At 35.8% G+C, this 19,268-nt stretch overlaps 1 protein-coding gene across 2 annotated transcripts in view; it reads right to left on the bottom strand.

Moving 5' to 3' along the window:
* RB1 (RB transcriptional corepressor 1) overlaps positions 1-19,268 on the bottom strand; it is a 60,105-nt gene that overhangs the window by 31,412 nt on the left and 9,425 nt on the right. For both annotated transcript variants that reach the window (XM_034426869.3, XM_034426870.3), the window contains exons 3-11: positions 18,803-18,912; positions 12,674-12,808; positions 10,498-10,536; positions 9,743-9,810; positions 7,652-7,762; positions 4,142-4,272; positions 1,707-1,784; positions 1,120-1,229; positions 390-464 (exon numbers count right to left, since the gene is read on the bottom strand). In XM_034426869.3, the coding sequence (XP_034282760.2) occupies positions 390-464; positions 1,120-1,229; positions 1,707-1,784; positions 4,142-4,272; positions 7,652-7,762; positions 9,743-9,810; positions 10,498-10,536; positions 12,674-12,808; positions 18,803-18,912 (857 nt within the window). The remainder of the gene's footprint in view (positions 1-389; positions 465-1,119; positions 1,230-1,706; positions 1,785-4,141; positions 4,273-7,651; positions 7,763-9,742; positions 9,811-10,497; positions 10,537-12,673; positions 12,809-18,802; positions 18,913-19,268) is intronic.

Below are 19,268 nucleotides of genomic sequence, written 5' to 3'. Positions count from 1 at the left end.
TTAAGAAACTGACACTTATTTCGTTCAATTTATTTAAATGTGTGAGACTTACAATTCAAAAATAATTTAATTAAACCATTAAAATACTGTATTTTTCGGAGTATAAGACACTTTTTCCCCCCTAAAAGAAGCTGAAAATTTGGGCATGACTTATACTCTGAATGTAGCTTTTTTTGAAGCTTTTTTCAGCCCTAATGAGGCGCTAGTGAGTGAAGCGATCTCAGTGCTTTGCCTGCTTTTCTCATTGCTGCTCCCTCTCAGGACGCTAGCCAGATGAATACCTGGTAGGCAGATTTTTTTCCTATTTTCCTCCCCAAAAACTAAGCTCCGTCTTATACTCCGAAAAAACTACGGTAATTCAATATTAATACAATTTAAATGATTCTTACCGAACAGGGGTTTGTGGAAGTACAATAGGAGAATCTTCAATTTGGTTTTTTGTAGGAGTTCTCTCTAACTGTAAACTTAATATAAGAAAAATGTCTCTACACATATGTATCATGTAGGTATATAAAAGCTTCTTTTCTTAAACCAAGCTAAAATCTCTGGTCACATTTGTTCCCCCCACCACTCATGACAGAGTTCTTGTTAATGGCAACATTCAAAGAGGGATTGTTACATACTCCTAGCTGAGTTCTGATAATAGTAGTCCCTATAAGTGCCCTTGTTCTGTGACGTTTCTTGCTTCATTCTTTTCACTCAATTTTTTTCAAGATGTATTAGATATTCATCTAGTATTTATTCATTCTCATTTCCTTTAGCAAACGTCCCAGACTTAGGCTTGACTGACTCTTATAATTCAAAATCATATCTACTTATTTATATTGTAACTTGGAAGGATCAAATATCCACTTTAGCCTAAGCTTCTACAAAAGCAGCAACAGCATTGCCAAAGCTGGATAGGAATTAATAAAAGAGAGCAAAGTATCTTTAACCAAATTGGACTGTGTTCTATTGTCAATAAAATCAGACATCTGGATATTCATTCTAATCTTCCATTCTTAAATGAGGTGCCTATGAGTCACTGCCTGTGAGGCAGCTGAAGCTAATCCTCAAATTATCTAATGAATGAATAGATATTACTGGAATACGGACTATGCAAAAAAGAAAATATATTACCATTCTGCATTTTCATATTGCAAAGTCTCATCTTTCTCTAGAAATAATCTAGCATCAATATCCTTGTTTTTCAAATACATTTCCTCATATTTGCTTGACATATCTTCAACCTTGTTGAAAGAAAAATAGATTCATACTGAAAATGTATTATTCATCTATGATACATTTATATGTAATTTATTTTGGAAAACATTGTTTATACTCCATTTATTTACTCAATTTATTTTAATAAAAGCATTACCTAAATTATCATCTAATGCAGTGGTTCTTAAACTGTGGGCAATTATTACTAAGGGAATAATATGGGCATATTCTTGGGGTAATGGAGTAATTTATAATTTTTTGTTTTTGTCCAGGATCCGGTTTTGGAAACCTATCAGAAAAAGGGTAATTGGGTAAACAGTTCAAGAACCACTGATTTTATGTCATTTGACGTTCAAGTGCATCTATATTAATAAAAAGTATTTAAAAACTGGTAAGTAGCATTTCCCTATTAGAAAAGTCTATCAAGGGACAAGTTTCTAATTATCAAAATCAGATCAAGGATTCATAATGGCAAACTGATTTTCAAATTAATTTAGGTTTACCTCCTGAAGACTTCCGAAAGTTGTAATGCCCATTGAATTCAGAAATGGAATAAAGCTAGTAAAGTAAACATTTTTCACCTAAAATTATAAAAGAGCATCAGTATCATGAGTGTCATTTTTCATGCATAAAATGGTATAAAAATGTATGTGGTTTATTACTATAATTTAGTAGCATGAACACATTACTACATCTGAGACTTGTTATCTAGAATTACATTTAGTTTAGCATGAATTCCTATGAAAACATATGGTTTAGGACATATCACTTGCATGAACTGTTCTAAGCAGATTGATTAGCATCCTAAGTTTTGACCATAAAAAAGAGAATCATCTTCTTTTTCTGCAGTACCTTCCCTTATTTTACCACCTGAAAACTAAATTCACTGCATGTCTCAGGATTAGCTTTACTGATTCTATTACAAAGGAATGACAGCAAAGAGCAAATAATGAAACTTTATTACATCCATATTAACAGCATATATTACATATCAGATGCTACCAATATTATGAAAGCTATCTTCATGTAGTCATTGACTTATGACCACAATTGTACCTGAGGTTTTGGTCTTCAAGTGATTGTAATTGTGTGTCAAGTCAGCCTGTGATTGAATTAGATTTTATTTCAATCTATTTATTTCAGTTTTTATTTCAATCATTAAGCAAATCACTGTAGTTGTTAAGTGAATAATGTGATTATTAAACACGTCATATGGCTGTCCGAATGGGGTTTTTATTTTCTAGAAAATGACAAAAAAAGTCACAAAACAGACCACAGGATGCTGCAATGTGAGCAGGGTTGCCAAGTGTCCAAAATGTGATCATGTAACTATGGGAAGTTTTGCAACAATTGTAACTTCAAAGATGGGTTGTAATTTTTTTTGAGTCTGTTGTAACTTTGAACAGTGTTAAGCGACTACCTGTAATGGAAATAGTAAGCTCGCCCTGGCAGCCTTCATCACTTCTGCAACCACTGACTAAAATATCAAAATTGTGCAAATATTGAACTGGTTATGACAGGAAAAAATTACAGTTGACAAATACAATTTATTTAAGCAGTGTGAAAAGTCAGTTTACTAAGCAAATATAATCCTTCTAAAGAAGATATGAATGCTGAGCATCCAGTAGAGAGAGAAAACAAGTGTTAAATATTGGAAACATATCCAATATTGTTTCCATATTCAAATAATTAAGAGGAACAGGAAGTGTCCTAGAAAATACCAGCCAACTAATTAACTCCAGAGCCAGTTTGGGCTAGCAGTTAAGGCACCAGGCTAGAAAGCAAGAGACCATGAGTTCACGTTTTGCTTTAGCCATGAAAGCCAGCTGGGTGACCTTGGGCTAGTCACTCTCAGCCCAACTCACCTCACAAGATTGCTGTTGTGGGTAAAATAGGAGGAGGAAGGTGTGTTGGATATATTTGCTGATTTGACTTATTTGTAAAAGAAAAAATAAAGGCGGGATGTAAATAAATATATAAATAAATTTAAAAATCATGGAATTTTAAAAAAATGTATAATGAGATTATAGGCTGGAAAAAAATTTGCAGAACTTTTCCAAAAAAGTTGAATATTCGTGACCTTTATAAAGTTAATTATTCATTAAAATATAACCAACAGGACTGAAACATGTCAGCTACTTAAAAATCCAGAAATGAATACCCTTTCTATTATGTGGACCCCAGCGATTGCCAGGATCTTAATGAGATATAAGAAGACATTTTCCAAGAGAGCCTACAAAGACATACTCTGCTGAATTTACATTCATATTCCATAGCTGATAAAATATAAAGTCAATTATAATTATCATAAAATAATTTCAATTTAGCTAGTGAAATCCTAAGAGATTTATTTTTATTTAGGATTAGCATTTGGGTGCTTGTTAATACATAAATTAATCATGGAACATTATTAGTTTAGATGACATTACATAAAAGGCAAAACGTTCTACAAGTACTCCTTGACTTATAACAAATGAGACCAGAATTTTGATTGCGAAGCAATGTCATTATAAAACTATTCATCAAGTCATTGGATCCAACTTTAAGACCATTTTTACCATGGTAAAAAAATGTGAGGGAAGATTGGAGAGACATAAATTAGGAAAAGTGCACAAGAGGTGGGCCAGGGAGGGTGTATGCAAAAGATACCATGTAAACTGAGAAGGGTACATGGGTGTGTGGTGCAGGTGAGGGAGAAACTGGGGAAAGATGTATGGGCGGGTGGGGAAGAACAACCAGATTGTGAGAGTTCTGGAACAGCTGGACCAGGCATAGCCCCCATTCATTCAGTGCTGCTCTAACTTGGAGTGGTCGCCAACCAAGTGGTTGTAGGACTATTTGTATGTTTCGCTTTTCATTTTTTTGTATTTCTTTCAGTAAAACCTGGTAAAATATATTAAAAATTAAAAATACAAAATTATAAAAATTCTACTCTTACCTCATCCAAATTACAATCATACTCTTTACAGAGCTCTTCAATAACCTTGATGTCTGTATCAATGTTTGATGTTCTTGCACTTTTATTCTGACCTTGTCTACTTGTTCGAGACGATACTGCAATTACAGATTCTATGGAAAGAAGCCAGTCATTTGCTTATTGTAAAGAATTACGTCAAAGCAATAAACAAAATTTAAAAAGTGCTTTCAAGTATACAAAAAAGGATTTGTTTGCTAGATCAGAAATTGTCAGGCATGAACAGGTAGATCCACACATGCTTAAGCCCTCCTCCTTGACAGGCTGAGTGCTTCCCAAAAGAACTATTTTACATGTGAGACAGTGTGGTATACAGATCATAGGGTTTTGGGCACACACCAAGAAAATCTAGTCCATTTTCAACCACAGGAGCCTATTGAATGGGCTGGTCACTCTTAGCTCAGCCTTCATGATAGGGTTGTTGCTGTGGGGAAATTGCGAAGAGGGAGTATACCATCTTAAGCTCCTGGAGGAAAGTAAGTGTAAAACCAATAAATCCATAAATAAAATATAATTCAGTTCATGAATAAATTTCAAAAGTCATCTGTCCTTTCTGTGTGATACCTTCCTCAAAACTTAACAAACTTTGACTTAAGATCTTAATTCTCATATCAAACTGAAAAAGTCTAATGGTTTAGTCCACATCTCTCTAGGAATAGAATGAATCCTTTAGTTTGAAGAGATATCAGATAGTGTTTTCTCTTTGGAGGAAAAGGGAAAAGAAGTGATTTTTCCCAGTTGCTTCTTTTCCTCTATAAAGTTTCCTTCTTCTACTTTTTCACACTACTCCAAATGGTTCCCATGTTATTCATAGCATCTTCTCAAAGGGATGGGGCAATCTTGAAGAGAATCTCGTCCATTTCTTCCAATATGACCTAAGAATTTCATTATAAAATATACATTGTTGCACTCCTATTCCCAATTCTTTCTCTCTCTTTTTTCCCATTCCCCAATTTTAGATTGCATTAAGTCATACCTAATATTGCCATCAGTTTTAGGCATATCTTAAGTAAGCCGCTGACAAACTGGAGTGATAAAGAGCTTGGAAGAAAAAGCCTATGAGGAGCAGTTGGAGGAAAAGGATACATTTAGCCTGGATGGAAGATGATTATAAGAAGACAAGATGGTCAAGTGTCTGAAGGGCAATCAGAGTTATCAAGAGTTGCTCCAGAAGATAGAACAAGAAACCATGAATTTATGTCACAAGGAATAGCAATAGCACTTAAGACTTATATACTGCTTCACAGCCCTCTCTAAGTGGTTTACAGACTCAGCATATTGCCCCCAACAATTTGGGTCCTCATTTTACCCACCTCGGAAGGATGGAAGGCTGAGTCAACCTTAAGCCTGGTGAGATTTGAACTGCCAAATTGAAGTCAGCAGAAGTAGCTTGCAGTACTGCACTCTAACCACTGCGTCACCTTGGCAATATTTATATAAGCATAATAATTTTTAGATTGATAAAGATAGCCAAATCAAAATACTCAAGGTCAGGAGCTGATGAACATCCTAGGAGATGGTAGATAACAGGAACATGTTGGCATGGATTTCTGAAGTTGAAGGATAAGCCCATAAGGGTTCACAATACTTAAACCCAAAGCTAGGTCAGACTTTTTCATTAATTCTAGCGATGGAATAGATGACTCTCTTCTTTTCATTTAATTTATCCCCATTTGTGTAGCATATATTGTTTTATTGACCAACAAAGGTGACAGCTAAGAAGACTTTCTTCTCTCTCATCTCAGGACTGTTGCAGGTCACTTTATAGACTGCACTCATGCATCATGCCAAGTCATAAAGGAGTTTGTTTATTTTGACTGTGAACCCAAACAGCTTCTTTTCAAAATGAATATCCTTAGGAGATTGGAATGGAAACAAATTTCCTTTGGAAACAAATTTCCTTAGGAGATGTGTACATGTTTAAATAGAGGCTGGAAGGTCATGTATGAGAAATGCTGTAGCACTGAAATTTGTACTGGGTACCTGGACTAGATGTTTTCCCAGATCCCTTCTAACCTTTACATGATATGTTACTAGGAAGAGGAAGATAATAGATTATTTGAATAGATGGTGTTAAGAAAATCATTGGAATATCCACAGAACAACTACAGGTTAGAATGAGACACATCTAGTTAAATGTATTGTTAAATAAAAAAAAATTTAAAAGCCGTCCAGAGTAGCTTCAAAACAAGATGGGTGGCAAATAAATTTAATAAATAATCAGGGTAACTGAATTTAATGTTAATCAGGTATTACTTGATTAACAACCACAACTGAGTCCAAAATTTCTGTTACTAAGTGAGACAGTTGTTAAGTTTTGCGCCATTTTACAACCTTTCTTGGTTGAAATATGAATAAATATGAACCATTGCCAAGCATTCCAATTTTGTTCACATGACAATAGAGATGCTGCAATGGTCTTAAGTGTGAAAAGCGTTCATAAGTCACTTTTTTCAATGCTGTTGTAACTTCAAACAGTCACTAAGCGATTGGCGGTTAATCAAGGATTATTTGTAAATAAAAATAAATGTTTTCAGAGCTATATTAACAAGTGAGGTATTTGTGGCCTTCTGAATATTGACTTTTGAATTCTCATCAGCTGTATCTACCATACTTTAATATAATACAATAGCAACTTCAGACCAATACTATGGTCTTTGATTGGCCATCCTTATATAAATCAAAATATAATATTCCAGCATTTTTAAGACTAGTTTACAAAATACAAGTATATCTTCCATTCTGTAATATGAATATAAAACATTTGTTTCAGTTTTAGTTCTGGAAAAAAATAAATATAGGAATGTGTATTCTCTTTAGATTTGGTAATGTCTTTCCAGTTGTTTTTCCAGTTTTTATAATCACCATTAGAATTATAGAGATGTAAAAGAAATGGACAAATATCTTTTTGTCCAGCATGATAAAAATATAATTCTAAGCCAGTTCATATACTTGCACGGGCTAAAATAAAATAATGCACATACAATAATTTATTAATTTTCAGAATTTTCCCAAGCCTGATTCAAATTTAAAAATTTCTATTTGCACCTGCTCATTTAGATCATTATATGAAAAAGTGTTATATTGCAATTAAATAGGCAAGGAGTGTTCCCAGAACCTGAGAATGGAGTTAAAAGAGAGCACTCAGCCTAGAAGTTCTATGTAGCCACAAGCAGACTAAGTCGACCCTTGAATTCAGTTGACCTTATCTTACTCCCAGCATATGCTCTTAGTTGAGAATATTTCTGTGCATAGACATGAATAGTAATAAATCAGTTTAATTGGACCATGTGTGGATCTTATCTTTTGTGCCTGACACAAATGGGTTAGAACAGAATAAAAGCAGAAGAAAGCGATAGTTGAAATGAAAACACAACTATGAAATGTATAAGGAAGGATATCATCTTTTGAACTGTTATATTTTAGTATAGTCATTATTATTATATTTGTTAATGAAACATATTAAATCCTTACTATATGGTTCTTTAAGTAGTGCAGGGGGTAATTGTCTGGTACAATAATCAAAAACACACAGCAGAAGCTGGAAAGAGATAACCAAATCATCTTCCATCTGCAGTATTTTTCCTGAAATATTAAATAAAAATATTTGTGCTGAATATAAATCTTTAAAAATCAAGACTTTTTCTTTTAAAATTTTCATCAAAGCCACTATAAAATAATTATTTGCTTCTTTTCTCCTGTACCCCCCTAGTTCAGAGGAAGCCCTAAAATTCATAAAATGTTAATAATAGTTTGGTCTAGTGCAGGGGTCTGCAACATTAAACTTCAAAGAGCCATTTGGACCAGTTTCCCACAGAAAAGAAAACACCGGGAGCCGCAAAGCCTGGTTGGGGGTGACCAACTCAACATCACTCACTCCCACCCAGACACATGACTGTCTCTATCTGTCTGTCTGTCTCTCTCCTTCCCTCCCTCTCCCTCTTTCTCTCTTTCTTTCCCTCCTTTCCCTCCCTTTCCCCCTCCCTCCCTCTCTATCTCTCTTTCTTTCCTTCCCTCTCTTCCCCCTTTCTCTTTCTCTCTTTCCCTCCCTCTTTCTCTCTGTCTCTCTTTCTTTCTCTTTTTTCCTTTTTCTTTCTCTCTCTCTCTTTCCCCCCTCTCTCTCCCCCACTCCCCATCCCTACTATCCAACCCATACACCCAGGGAATAACTGTAAGGAAATTCAGCCACATTCTCTCCGTCTCTGGAAAGATACAAAAACAAACCTTGCGTTACAAAAGGAGTGAGTGTCAGGCTGTTACATCACAGTGCCACAAGGTTGCCGCCTTAGATTGCTGCACACACATCAGAGAAGCATCATCCCAAGCAGCAGCACACTCACACAGGCATGCATACACATCCTGCAACTCTGTCCTAAGTGGCCAGAAAATATAGTCCCCAGGCACCCCTGAAGATGCTTGGCAGGCAAAGTACAGGACAACATCCCTCCCCCCCATCACCAAGGTAGCATCCACTGAATCCTTGCAAAAGTGGGCAAAGGCGGAGAGATGGGAGCAGACGGAGCCAAATCAAGCTGAAGCTCTCTCTCTCTCTCTCTCGCTCGCTGTCTGACTGCTGCAGGAAACAGCGGGCGGCTACTTCCAGCCTCAGTTGGTGCTGGACGCGCAGCCTGCTCTCCACCCCAAGACACTGGCCTGCCCCATGCTGTACCATGTCCAACGCCGCTGCTGTTGCCAGGGGTGAGTGGGGAGGGCCAGGAGGAGGGAACCCCATCATCCCCCAAGCGCGTTCACTGTGCTGCGCATGGCGGGCAGACCATGGAGGCGGCAGCAGCAGCAGCAGCATCGTGAGCCACAGCAGAGGGCTGAAAGAGCCGCATGCAGCTCCAGAGCCGCAGGTTGCTGACACCCAGTATAGTGGTTAAGGTACCGGGCTGGAAAATGGGAGACCCTAAATTCTAATTCCGTCTTAGCTATGAAAGCCAACTGGGTGTCCTTGGGCCAGTCACTCTCTCTCAGCCCAACTCACTTCACAGGGTTATTGTAGGGAAAACGGGAGGATGGTGTGCTGAATAGGTTTGCTGCCTTATTTGTAAAAATAATATATGGGATAGAAATAAATAAAAAAATAGAGGAATATGGAATTTCAGTTGGTACAGATATTAAATATATTCCTCTTTCCTTTGCTCAGATAAATTGATAAGATAAACCTTATCTCGGTCCTACCAGAATAGTGAGCTACTATAATACGTTGGTTAAAATGTTGGATTGGAACAGAGAAACTGAAGTTCAAGTTCCACTAGATCATGAAACTCCTTGAATGACACAGGGCAAGTCATATTCTTGTTGCCACACATTTTTATTATAGAAATTATATGAGGGGAGACTATTACAATCCTTTGAGATCTCAGAATAAAAATAGGTTTTAAATATACTAATGTACCACTCAATAATATTAACTATTACTTGTTTTTATTGTCTTGAATCAATATTAAATCAAAAAATCCCCCAAAATACTTTATTAATCAAACCATTATTTCAGTTATAAACACAATTTGAAATGAAGTAAATTGCATGTAATAATAAATATGATTTAAACATCCATACCTTTTGCTAAAAGAAACATGATCCAACAGAGTTTTATAAATAAGCAAGAACTTATTTCAGCACAAGTTCTACAAATAAAACACAGTAAGTTTTCACATTTGACCTTTTAAAACAATTGTAAATATAGTTTGCATGGCATAGACCTTCTCAGCCAAATAAAATAGTTAAATAAGAATATTTTGTTTACATTTTTAGGAAAAATGCTAACATTACACTACATCAATGAAAGTAAAACAATATGATTGCCCTCCTACTATTAACTTTATGAGAACTCATAAAAATGTTGTAGTATTATCATTACTATCAGTATATGGGTTATTTTTTCTTTCTTGTCTTTCGTAAAATGATATGCCCAGACAATACACTATATTCAAAATATTGATATATAAATAAAAAAAACTTGACACACACACAAAAAAAGAACTCATAAAAATTCAAGATAGGAGCAATAGTTTTCACTTTCTTGTACCATCAGCTTGGATGAATAGCTATACTTATGTTTATCATCTGAATTTATTTCAAGATATATAATTATGGTAAGAGTATTTCTTAAAGTTATTCTTACCTCTCCATCACTAATTGTAAAGGTAACATGTAAAATCAGATTCTTTGTCATTTAAAGAAAATATCAGCTAATAACACTATACTTATCTGCTCACCCGTATGCCCTTTCCCATTGCACTACCTGAATATTTGAAATAATAAGTTTTATAATAATAATATTAGCCATTTTTATTCTATGAAAACAGACTTACTGATCATTGGGCTTGTTAATGCAGATAATTTCACAAGTCCTAAAAACAAGAGAAATGAACACATCTGGTTATAAAATTTGAAATTTCACCTTAATATATTTATAATATCTTAAAGGAGATGATTTTCCTATGGGGGATAATCAGAATTGATTATAGTAGCAAAAGTATTTTTAGTGAAACTGAGCTGATGCAAAATGGGATTATTTATCATTTTTGAAAAATTTAGGAAGCAGACCTCAGGGTTCACAATTCAACAAGAAGGGCCTTTGCTGACTATGTTCTTGAGGTGATCTGGTAGTCCTCAGAGCATAAGAAAAAAGTTGTAAACATTTAGCTGTTATTGAACTAAAAAAAAGCAAAACTCTAACATATTACATCTCATATTACATCCATCAATTTATGTTCATGTTAAAATTTGTTTAAACCACTTATTTAAAAATTAAGTGATAAACAATATAAAATAACAAAGCTCATAGTAAAAATATTATATTATAAAAAGAATATAATAAAACCAACATTCACTATCAGAGAACCTGGCATGTATTTAGGATGGTTAGTGTCCTGGGGTAATGTGATCACTTTTTGCAACCTTCTGAGAAGTAGTCAATGGGGAAGCCAGATTCACTTAAGAACCATGTTATTAGCTTAACAACTGCACTGATTCATTTAAGAATGTGACAAGAAAGGTAGTAAAATGAGATAAAACTCACAACTAGATTTTAGAAAGAGCCAGCATGGTCGTACTCCACTCAGTATCAAGGATGCAGCTGTAGAGGTAGTCAACACTATTAAGTATCTGGGGGTGCAGATAACTAGCAATCTGAACTGGTCTTTCCACATGTCATCCTTAGTGAAGTGTGCAAACCAGCATCTGCATTTCCTGCGTCGGGTGAGGAGAGCACATCTTTCTCCTTCTCTCCTGGCCACTTTTTACAGAGGCACGATTGAGAACGTTTTAACAAACTGCATCACTGTTTGGTTTGGTGACAGCAGTGCGCCTCAGATAGAAAGTCCATACAGAGTGTGGACAGCCAAGAAGATTATAGAAAGCTCGCTTCCTGTTATTCAGGATACTACTGATAAGCGCTATGTGCTTAGAGCTCAAAGCATTGTTAGAGACCCTACACACCCACTTCACGGTCTCTTTCTGTTGCTCTTCTGTTGGATGTTTCAAAGTATTTCTAGCAAGACTACCAGATTCTGTAACAGCTTTGTTCCCTATGCCATCCATCTGATAAACTTGCAAGATTCATTTTTCTCGCCATGTACATGTATACATCCGAACTAGACTGTGTTGTTTCTCTGTGTCATATAATATATGCATAATTTTGTATTTACTTATTTTGTCATGTTTATGTAGTGTATATTGCAGGTAATGAATGACCCTGAGAGCTGTATACAACAAAACTTCATTTTAATGTATGCCAATTAGTATACAAAGTGATAATAAAGTTATTCTATCTAACTGTCCCACTTAGCAATAAAAATTTTGGGCTCAACTGGGGTCATAAATTGAGCACTACTTGTATTCGGGTAACCTATAGCCTATCAGTATGTGAAAACTTTAATTACTGATTGACTATGTATGGAATGGATATATGTTTCTGCTCTGACCACAAGAGCTGATATGTGTTGTCAGTTTCTTAAAAAAAAGGTCTCTACTTGTTCAAGTAAGGTAGTTTTTGTAAGAGTCCAAAATTCCACACCATAAATCAGCATTGGGGTTATTTTTGTCCTGAACTCTTTCACTATGGGGGTCAAGGTATCTGGGTAATTATAGTTAAACAGTTTATATAATCTTTTAGTACTTAGTACTCATTTTATTCTTTTTTAACCCCAAAGGAAAAATAACCCCAAAGGAAAAACAACTTGGAACTCACTAATAGCCCTTATAATATTTTCTTTTTCAAATATATATTAGATGATGTTAACAAGTCATAAAATTCAAGATTAAGCTATAAATTTCCTTTTTAAACAATTGTTAATAGTACAAAAGTGGAATAATCATGTGATTCCTGGTTCTGATTCAAAAAATAACCTTTAAATTTGTCCTAATTTTCTTACCAGCAATTATAAATAAAGCTATTTCATAACATATATTTAAGTATCGCTTAAGCAAAAACTCCTTTTTAAAGAAATCTAAATTTCAAAATGCAATAGACAATGAATATTTTACCTTGTAAACTTCTGGTACAGTGCAAACATTATATCATATTTTATTTTCAGACGTGATATAGTACAGTCCATTTTAGCACTAATTGTATCCATGTTAACATCTATTTCTTTAATCAAGTGCAGAAATTTGTATACACTGCAAGAAAAGTAGAAAAGAGAGCAACAAATCATTCATTTCTAACATTTACTAAATTAAGTCTAATATTTTCCCATTCCTATGAGATTATATTCCGTATTATAACAGTGACTTTGTTCTCATGTCTGATATTTTCTGTTAGTATACTGTCTCATGTCTGATGTTTTCACAACCTAATAAATATAATTACAATAAAACCTCCATAATTGACTATCTCCCTAAATTAATCTAATTTTCATAGACTAGACATACATTATATGTGCATAATAGAAAACCAACCTCTCTATATAGTCCAACTCTGTAAGTTATATCTTGACCACCTGGAGCATGACACACAGTATTAATTTATTCTCTATAACTTGACCAGTTGAGTCTAGTCTGCACCAAGGGCAAGTAAAGTGAAATGCAGAATTGGTAGCAATGAATTTCTTTCAAGAAGAATATCAAAGAATACAATATTTTGGACTTTGATTCGGCAGTTTAACAATGATAATTATGGATTCTTTTCGTAATACAAATGGCACAAAGTCTTAATTTTTTTCCACTTCAATTTTTTTCCTTTTTTCCTTTTTCCTTTTCCTGGATCGATAAAAAAAATACCCAATGATAAAGATGGCGGAACATTTTGGTGTCAGCAAGACAACAGTAAGCAATATCCAAAAACATAAAGATGAGTACCAGGAGAGATAGGATGAAGAAAGTGGAGATTTACAACGGAAAAGGAGAAAAACTTCGCTGGATGAAGTCAATGAAGCCACGTTACGTTGATTCAAATAAATGAGGGCCGTTAACACTCAGTTCGCAAAGGAGCTCAGGGGATCAAATTTCCAAGTATCAAGTGGTTTGCTCAAGAAATTTAAACTGCAACATGAGATCTCCTAGAAAATATTGTGGTGAATCTGATGGAGATCCAGTAGAAATTGTTGAAGAGTTCATTAAAAAGTTACCAGACTTCGCCAGTGACTTCAAAGATAATGACATCTTTAACGCTGACAAGTGTGGACTCTTTTCCAAGATGATGCTTGACAGAAGCCTCGTTATGGTGACAAATGTGAGAGTGGAAAAATTTCTAAGGAACGATTCACAGTTCTGCTGTGCACTAGCTTAACCAGAGAGAAGCTAAAACCTTTGGTGATTGGTAAATCGGCAAAGCCACCCTCATTCAAGAACCTGCAGCCCAAAGACCTTCCCGTCACCTGGAAATCTAACAAATCTGCATGGATGACTGATGCCCTATTTGAGGAGTGGATAAGAGGTACTGACCGAGAAATGAAGAAAAAGAAACGGCCCATTTTCCTTGTAGTGGACAATTGTCCTAGCCACCCCCAAGTGAATCATCTTACAAACGTGAAACTGAAATTTTTGCCTCCAAACACTACATCAAAAATTCAACCTCTTGACCAAGGCATAATCAAAACATTCAAAATGCACTACTGAGCCCAGCTTCTGCAGTGGGTCATTGCTAAAATTCAAACCTATGGTTCGTCTGCAGAAGCAAAATCATCCATTTCATCAGTTACTGCTCTGGATGCAGTTCTCTGGATTAGTTTTGCTTGGAATAAAGTTCAGCCTGAAACAGGGTGGGTTTGATTTAAATCGAGTTGATTTAAATCACAATTTAAATCATGATTTAAATCACTAGTAAAAAGGCTTGATTTAAATCAACTCGATTTAAATCATAATTTTTAAAGAGCAACTGTCATCTCTGCTACTCCTCTGACCCACTGTTGACTCACCGATAGTCCCAGTGTTGCAGAATATACAGCCTCATGCTACATAACTAAGCTCCATTTCATGCTGAATAAACTAAATTATTTATGTATCTTAAATAGAAAACTATCTTACGATAGATTTTTACCCCAAAAGTTTTTTTATTAAAATAAATTCGATAAAAATCAAAAAAATCCGATTTAAATCAAAAAAATCTGATTTTTTTGATTTTTTAAAAAAAATCATTGATTTTTATCCACCCTGGCCTGAAATCAAGAAAACTGGATTTGTTACAAGAGCAAGATGTTGCAGCCCCGCTAGACAGCCCAGTTCCCATGGTGGAATTCTAGGGAGTAGATTTTGAAGATTTTGTTGCAATGGATGACGATGTGATAATCTGCAATGAACCTCACCCAGAAGCAATTTTCCAATCAGTACTGACCGAGGTGCAACCCAGTGAAAAAGTGCTGGAAGCAGCTGATGAAGCAGAAGAATTAAGTGGGGAATTAAATGAGGACACAGAAATTGCAGATATTCCAAAAGAAGAGGATATCAGTCATTTGATAATGCATTAAAGTCATTTCTGTGGAAAAATGCCAAGGTATGCTGAATGGTATAACTAGCGTTGAGAGTGCTTTCTTCTTTTACCTTCATAAAAAGAATAAGAAACAGACTAAAAATGACTCTTTTTTTCAGAAACAATGAACAAACCATGAAAAAACAATACATAAATGTATTAAATGTATTGATTTTGTATGATACAGTATTGTATGAATTATTTTCCTGTGTTTTCACTGTGTGTGTTTCTGTATGACATGCTCTAATAAAAGCTGTATAATAAAGTGAGGCACGTGTACATATCAGTATAGTCGTTCCGTATGTTGACCACTTTCCTTCAGACCCTTGGGTGGTCAACTTTCAGAAGTTTTATTTATACAACCCAAAAACATGCTATTTGAATAGTTATTAAAAACTATCACAGTTCTTCAACCAAGATAAATAACAATTAAGAGTAATTTTTGTTAAATCCAACTTTCCCTAAGTTCAACATTCTTCCACCCAAGGCAGGTGTAGTAAAATCTTTATAAATTATCCTATTTGCTCATGAGGTGATGAGAAAGTTGAAACCATCTCATACGTATTACACTGTAAATTCTATAGGGACATTAGATTTATTTTCATTTTGCTCCTAATAGAAGAATTCCCTGGGAGACTATATTTATATATATATACCTATTAAGGTTTTAGATATACATTATCTGGATTATAGATGTATTAATACAGTAATAGAATAATGAATATTATTTTGTGGATTATTTTCTTAGTTGCCAGTATGCTATATTATCTATTTGCTTTTCTTTGTTTTTGTACTTTTAAATGATCCTGACTATTGATTATTATCAATCAACTAATAATTTATTATAGCAGTCAGTAATGTCTAGCCAAAAAAATGTAAGTACTTTGCTAGTACTTGAATGGTGATGACCAAGGAAACTCAGAGCCATAGGCTGAACTTTGAAGTTTAAAAAAATCATCTCATAAGATCAAAAGAAGCAATGGCAGTCCACAGCTGTCACTGCTGTAACAGGTATGAAGAGGAACTGATTTTGTAGAATGCAGTTGATGAATACATGCTAAGAACTGAAAGTGTAGAACTATAAATAAAATTGCTAAAATACATAGCAGAAAGTATGAAACAGTACTATTAAGGTTGTGGCAGGGGTGCTATTCAGCAGGTTCTAGAGAACCAGTAGTGGAAATTTTTAGTTCAGAGAACCGGCAAATACCACCTCTGACTGGCCCCAGAGTGGGGTGGGAATGGAGATTTTGCAATATCCTTCCCCCAGGAGTGGGGAAGGAATGGGGATTTTGCAGTATCCTTCCCCTGGAGTGGGGTGGGAATGTAGATTTTGCAGTATCCTTCCCCTGCCACGCCCACCAAGCCACACCACGCCCACCAAGCCATGCCCACAGAATAGTAGTAAAAAAAATTGAATTCCACCACTGGGTTGTGGATATACATGATGCTACAAATCTATACTGGTGACATCCACAATTTATGAGTATAGAGAAAATGAAAGAACTAGATTTTGGTAGATTTGTTTTGAATACAAGCATTTAAGGATGTTCATTCATTTAGACAAATCTCTACAGAATATAAATCTAAAAGTATAACAGATGAAAGTCTGACAGAATCAGAGCTGGATACAAGGGTGGCTTGAAGTTCTAAACATGAGACAAGCCATTTTGGGGGACCACCAAGAATGGATGTGGAAAAAACATGGACACAGAAGCAAAGAAAAAATGTGAAAGAAAAAAAGAGAAAAAGTATGATTCTGGATGAAAAAAATATTAAGACGGATTATTTGATATTTGATGGAACTGCTTCTCCCCACTTACTGTACATCTATCCCATCAGGTCCACAGGAGAGGTATGTTGTGTGTCCTGTTAACCAGGGAGTTCCATTGGGCAGTACCTAGAAGGAAAGCCTTTTTCTGCTGTGAACTCATCCTATGGAATATCATCTCCCCCCATCGCAGAAGAGACTGGCCTCAACCGTGTTGGCCTTCAAGGCCTTTAAAGCATTTTTTTCAACCAGCTGGCTTTATGACAGGGGTCTCCAATCCCCAGTTCGTGGCCTGGTGCTTGCCCGCAGCCTGTTGGGAACTTGGCCTTGCAAGCAGCAGGCAAGCATGCAAAGTTGGATTTCCGCAAGCAGTGTGTGCATGCGCAAAACCATCCCCTCCCCCCCTCCCGCCACCAGTCCACAGAACCAGAATGGGTGGGAATCGCTGCTTTATGACAATTAGAGTATATTTATGCATATTTGCTACATTTTTACTAATTTTTACTTGTTTCTGTTTTCATTTTAATTGGTTGTTTTACTGTTTTTATGTACCTTACTTTTCGGACTATAAGACGCACCTCCCTCCCCCCCACAAAAGTGGGTGGAAATGTCTGTGCATCTTATAGACAGAATATTGCGGCGGGTGGAGGGGGTTTGGTGTGGCGCCAATCATCTGTTCACTGGTGCCTGTTCACCGCCACCCGTTTGCCAGTGAACGGGCTGCTGCAGCGAACAGGCCACGGCAAATGGGCAGTGGTGAATGGGCCGCTGCAGCGATCCCCACCGGCAATCCCTGCCACCTAGATCAGCTGATCGGCAGTATTCTGGGAGGCCAATCCAACCGCCAATCAGCTGTTCAGCAGTGAAGGCTCCAGTGTTCCCCGGCGGCAGCAGCCGCTCAGCTCAGTTGACTGGTGGTAGGCGCAACAGAGTGAAGCCCTGACAAGCCACATGCTGGAGTTGCTATAACGTGCTGAAGCTAACCAGGCTGTTTGCTACAAGAACGCTAGCCAGATGAATACCAGATGGATGCTGGGAGGCAGATGCAGATTTTTTTTTCCTGTTTTCCTCCTCTAAAGCTAATGAGAGTCTTATAGTCAGGAGTGTCTTATAGTCTGAAAAATACGGTATTTTGATAGCTTTATAAGGTACGCTACCCACGTTCATTATAAGATGACTGGCTATACAAATATGATTAACTAAATAAAACAATTACCCAACAGAATGAATAAAAAATGAAAGTAAGGAAAGCTGATGTAGAAGATGCTTGGAATAAAATGAAAAGAACTATGGTATGTAAGTGTGCCTTACATAATTCTGCATTACTGAGCAGCATTACTGAAATGGATGAGTGAATAGATTGAGAGGAAAGGAACAACTAAGAAAGTTCTGGTTGGATGGTAGTGATAAGATCTTTAAAAGAGATGAGTATTATGGTGATTTATAAGCTCATGTATGAATGAGCAAGGACAGTATCCAAAGACAAAAAGATATTAAGAGATGTAGTAGTATTAGTTTTTCCTTTACCTTTACTTCATGCTTTTAATTTCTTTGGCTAAGTAGGTTTTAGCCAAAGTAGGTTTTTTTTGGACTCTACATGCTTTTGTTTATCCTAGAGGGAAACAATGTGAGGGATATGTATAAATGAATAATTTCTTCAAGAGGCTCAAATAGCAGTGGGAGAGAGGCTTTAAAAGATGGTAGAACGCTTAAATGTTTCTTGTCTTAACCCAGTTTCCCTCAAAATTAGCAATCCTACTACTTTAACATGTAATTTACTAATTACTGATTATGAACACTCATACAGATCATTTAAGGCAATATAAAAGATGCTTCTCATCATGACTCTAAATAAAATTTATGTATTCTTTAATGTCAAACAGACATTACTATAATTGCAAAATTATGCCGATCTATGTGGACACAAAAAACATACCTAATTTTTAAACATTTCAGAAGTTCTGTAAAAGTGAATGTCATCTCATCCAGGTCAACTGCAGCCATAAAAATGCAGATGCCCCACATTTCTTTTTTTAGCTGGGTTTCCTAGAAAAAAAAGGTTAGCTCAGTTGTATTATTTATTTATTTATTTATTTATTAAATTTATATACCGCCCTATTCCTAAGGGACTCAGGGCGGTGAACAGCGAACGATAAAAATACATGTAATACAAACGTTAATAATAAAAAACCAATTAAAATATACTAAACATTCTGGTCCTAGATAATTCAAGACATCCCAGTTTAAAATAAAATCAAAAAGCAATATAAAGGGAAAGTTAGGCCAGGCCGGCCTGCTGAAACAGGAATGTTTTGAGGGCATGGCGGAAAGTGCGCAGATCCGGAATCTTCTGTATCTCTGGGGGGAGCTCGTTCCAGATGGTGGGTGCTCTCACAGAAAAG

This window comes from Pantherophis guttatus, chromosome 1 (genome assembly GCF_059756535.1).
Source record: "Pantherophis guttatus breed Tessera chromosome 1, ASM5975653v1, whole genome shotgun sequence".
Lineage (NCBI taxonomy): Eukaryota > Metazoa > Chordata > Lepidosauria > Squamata > Colubridae > Pantherophis > Pantherophis guttatus.
This window is presented reverse-complemented; position numbering and strand designations above follow the sequence as displayed.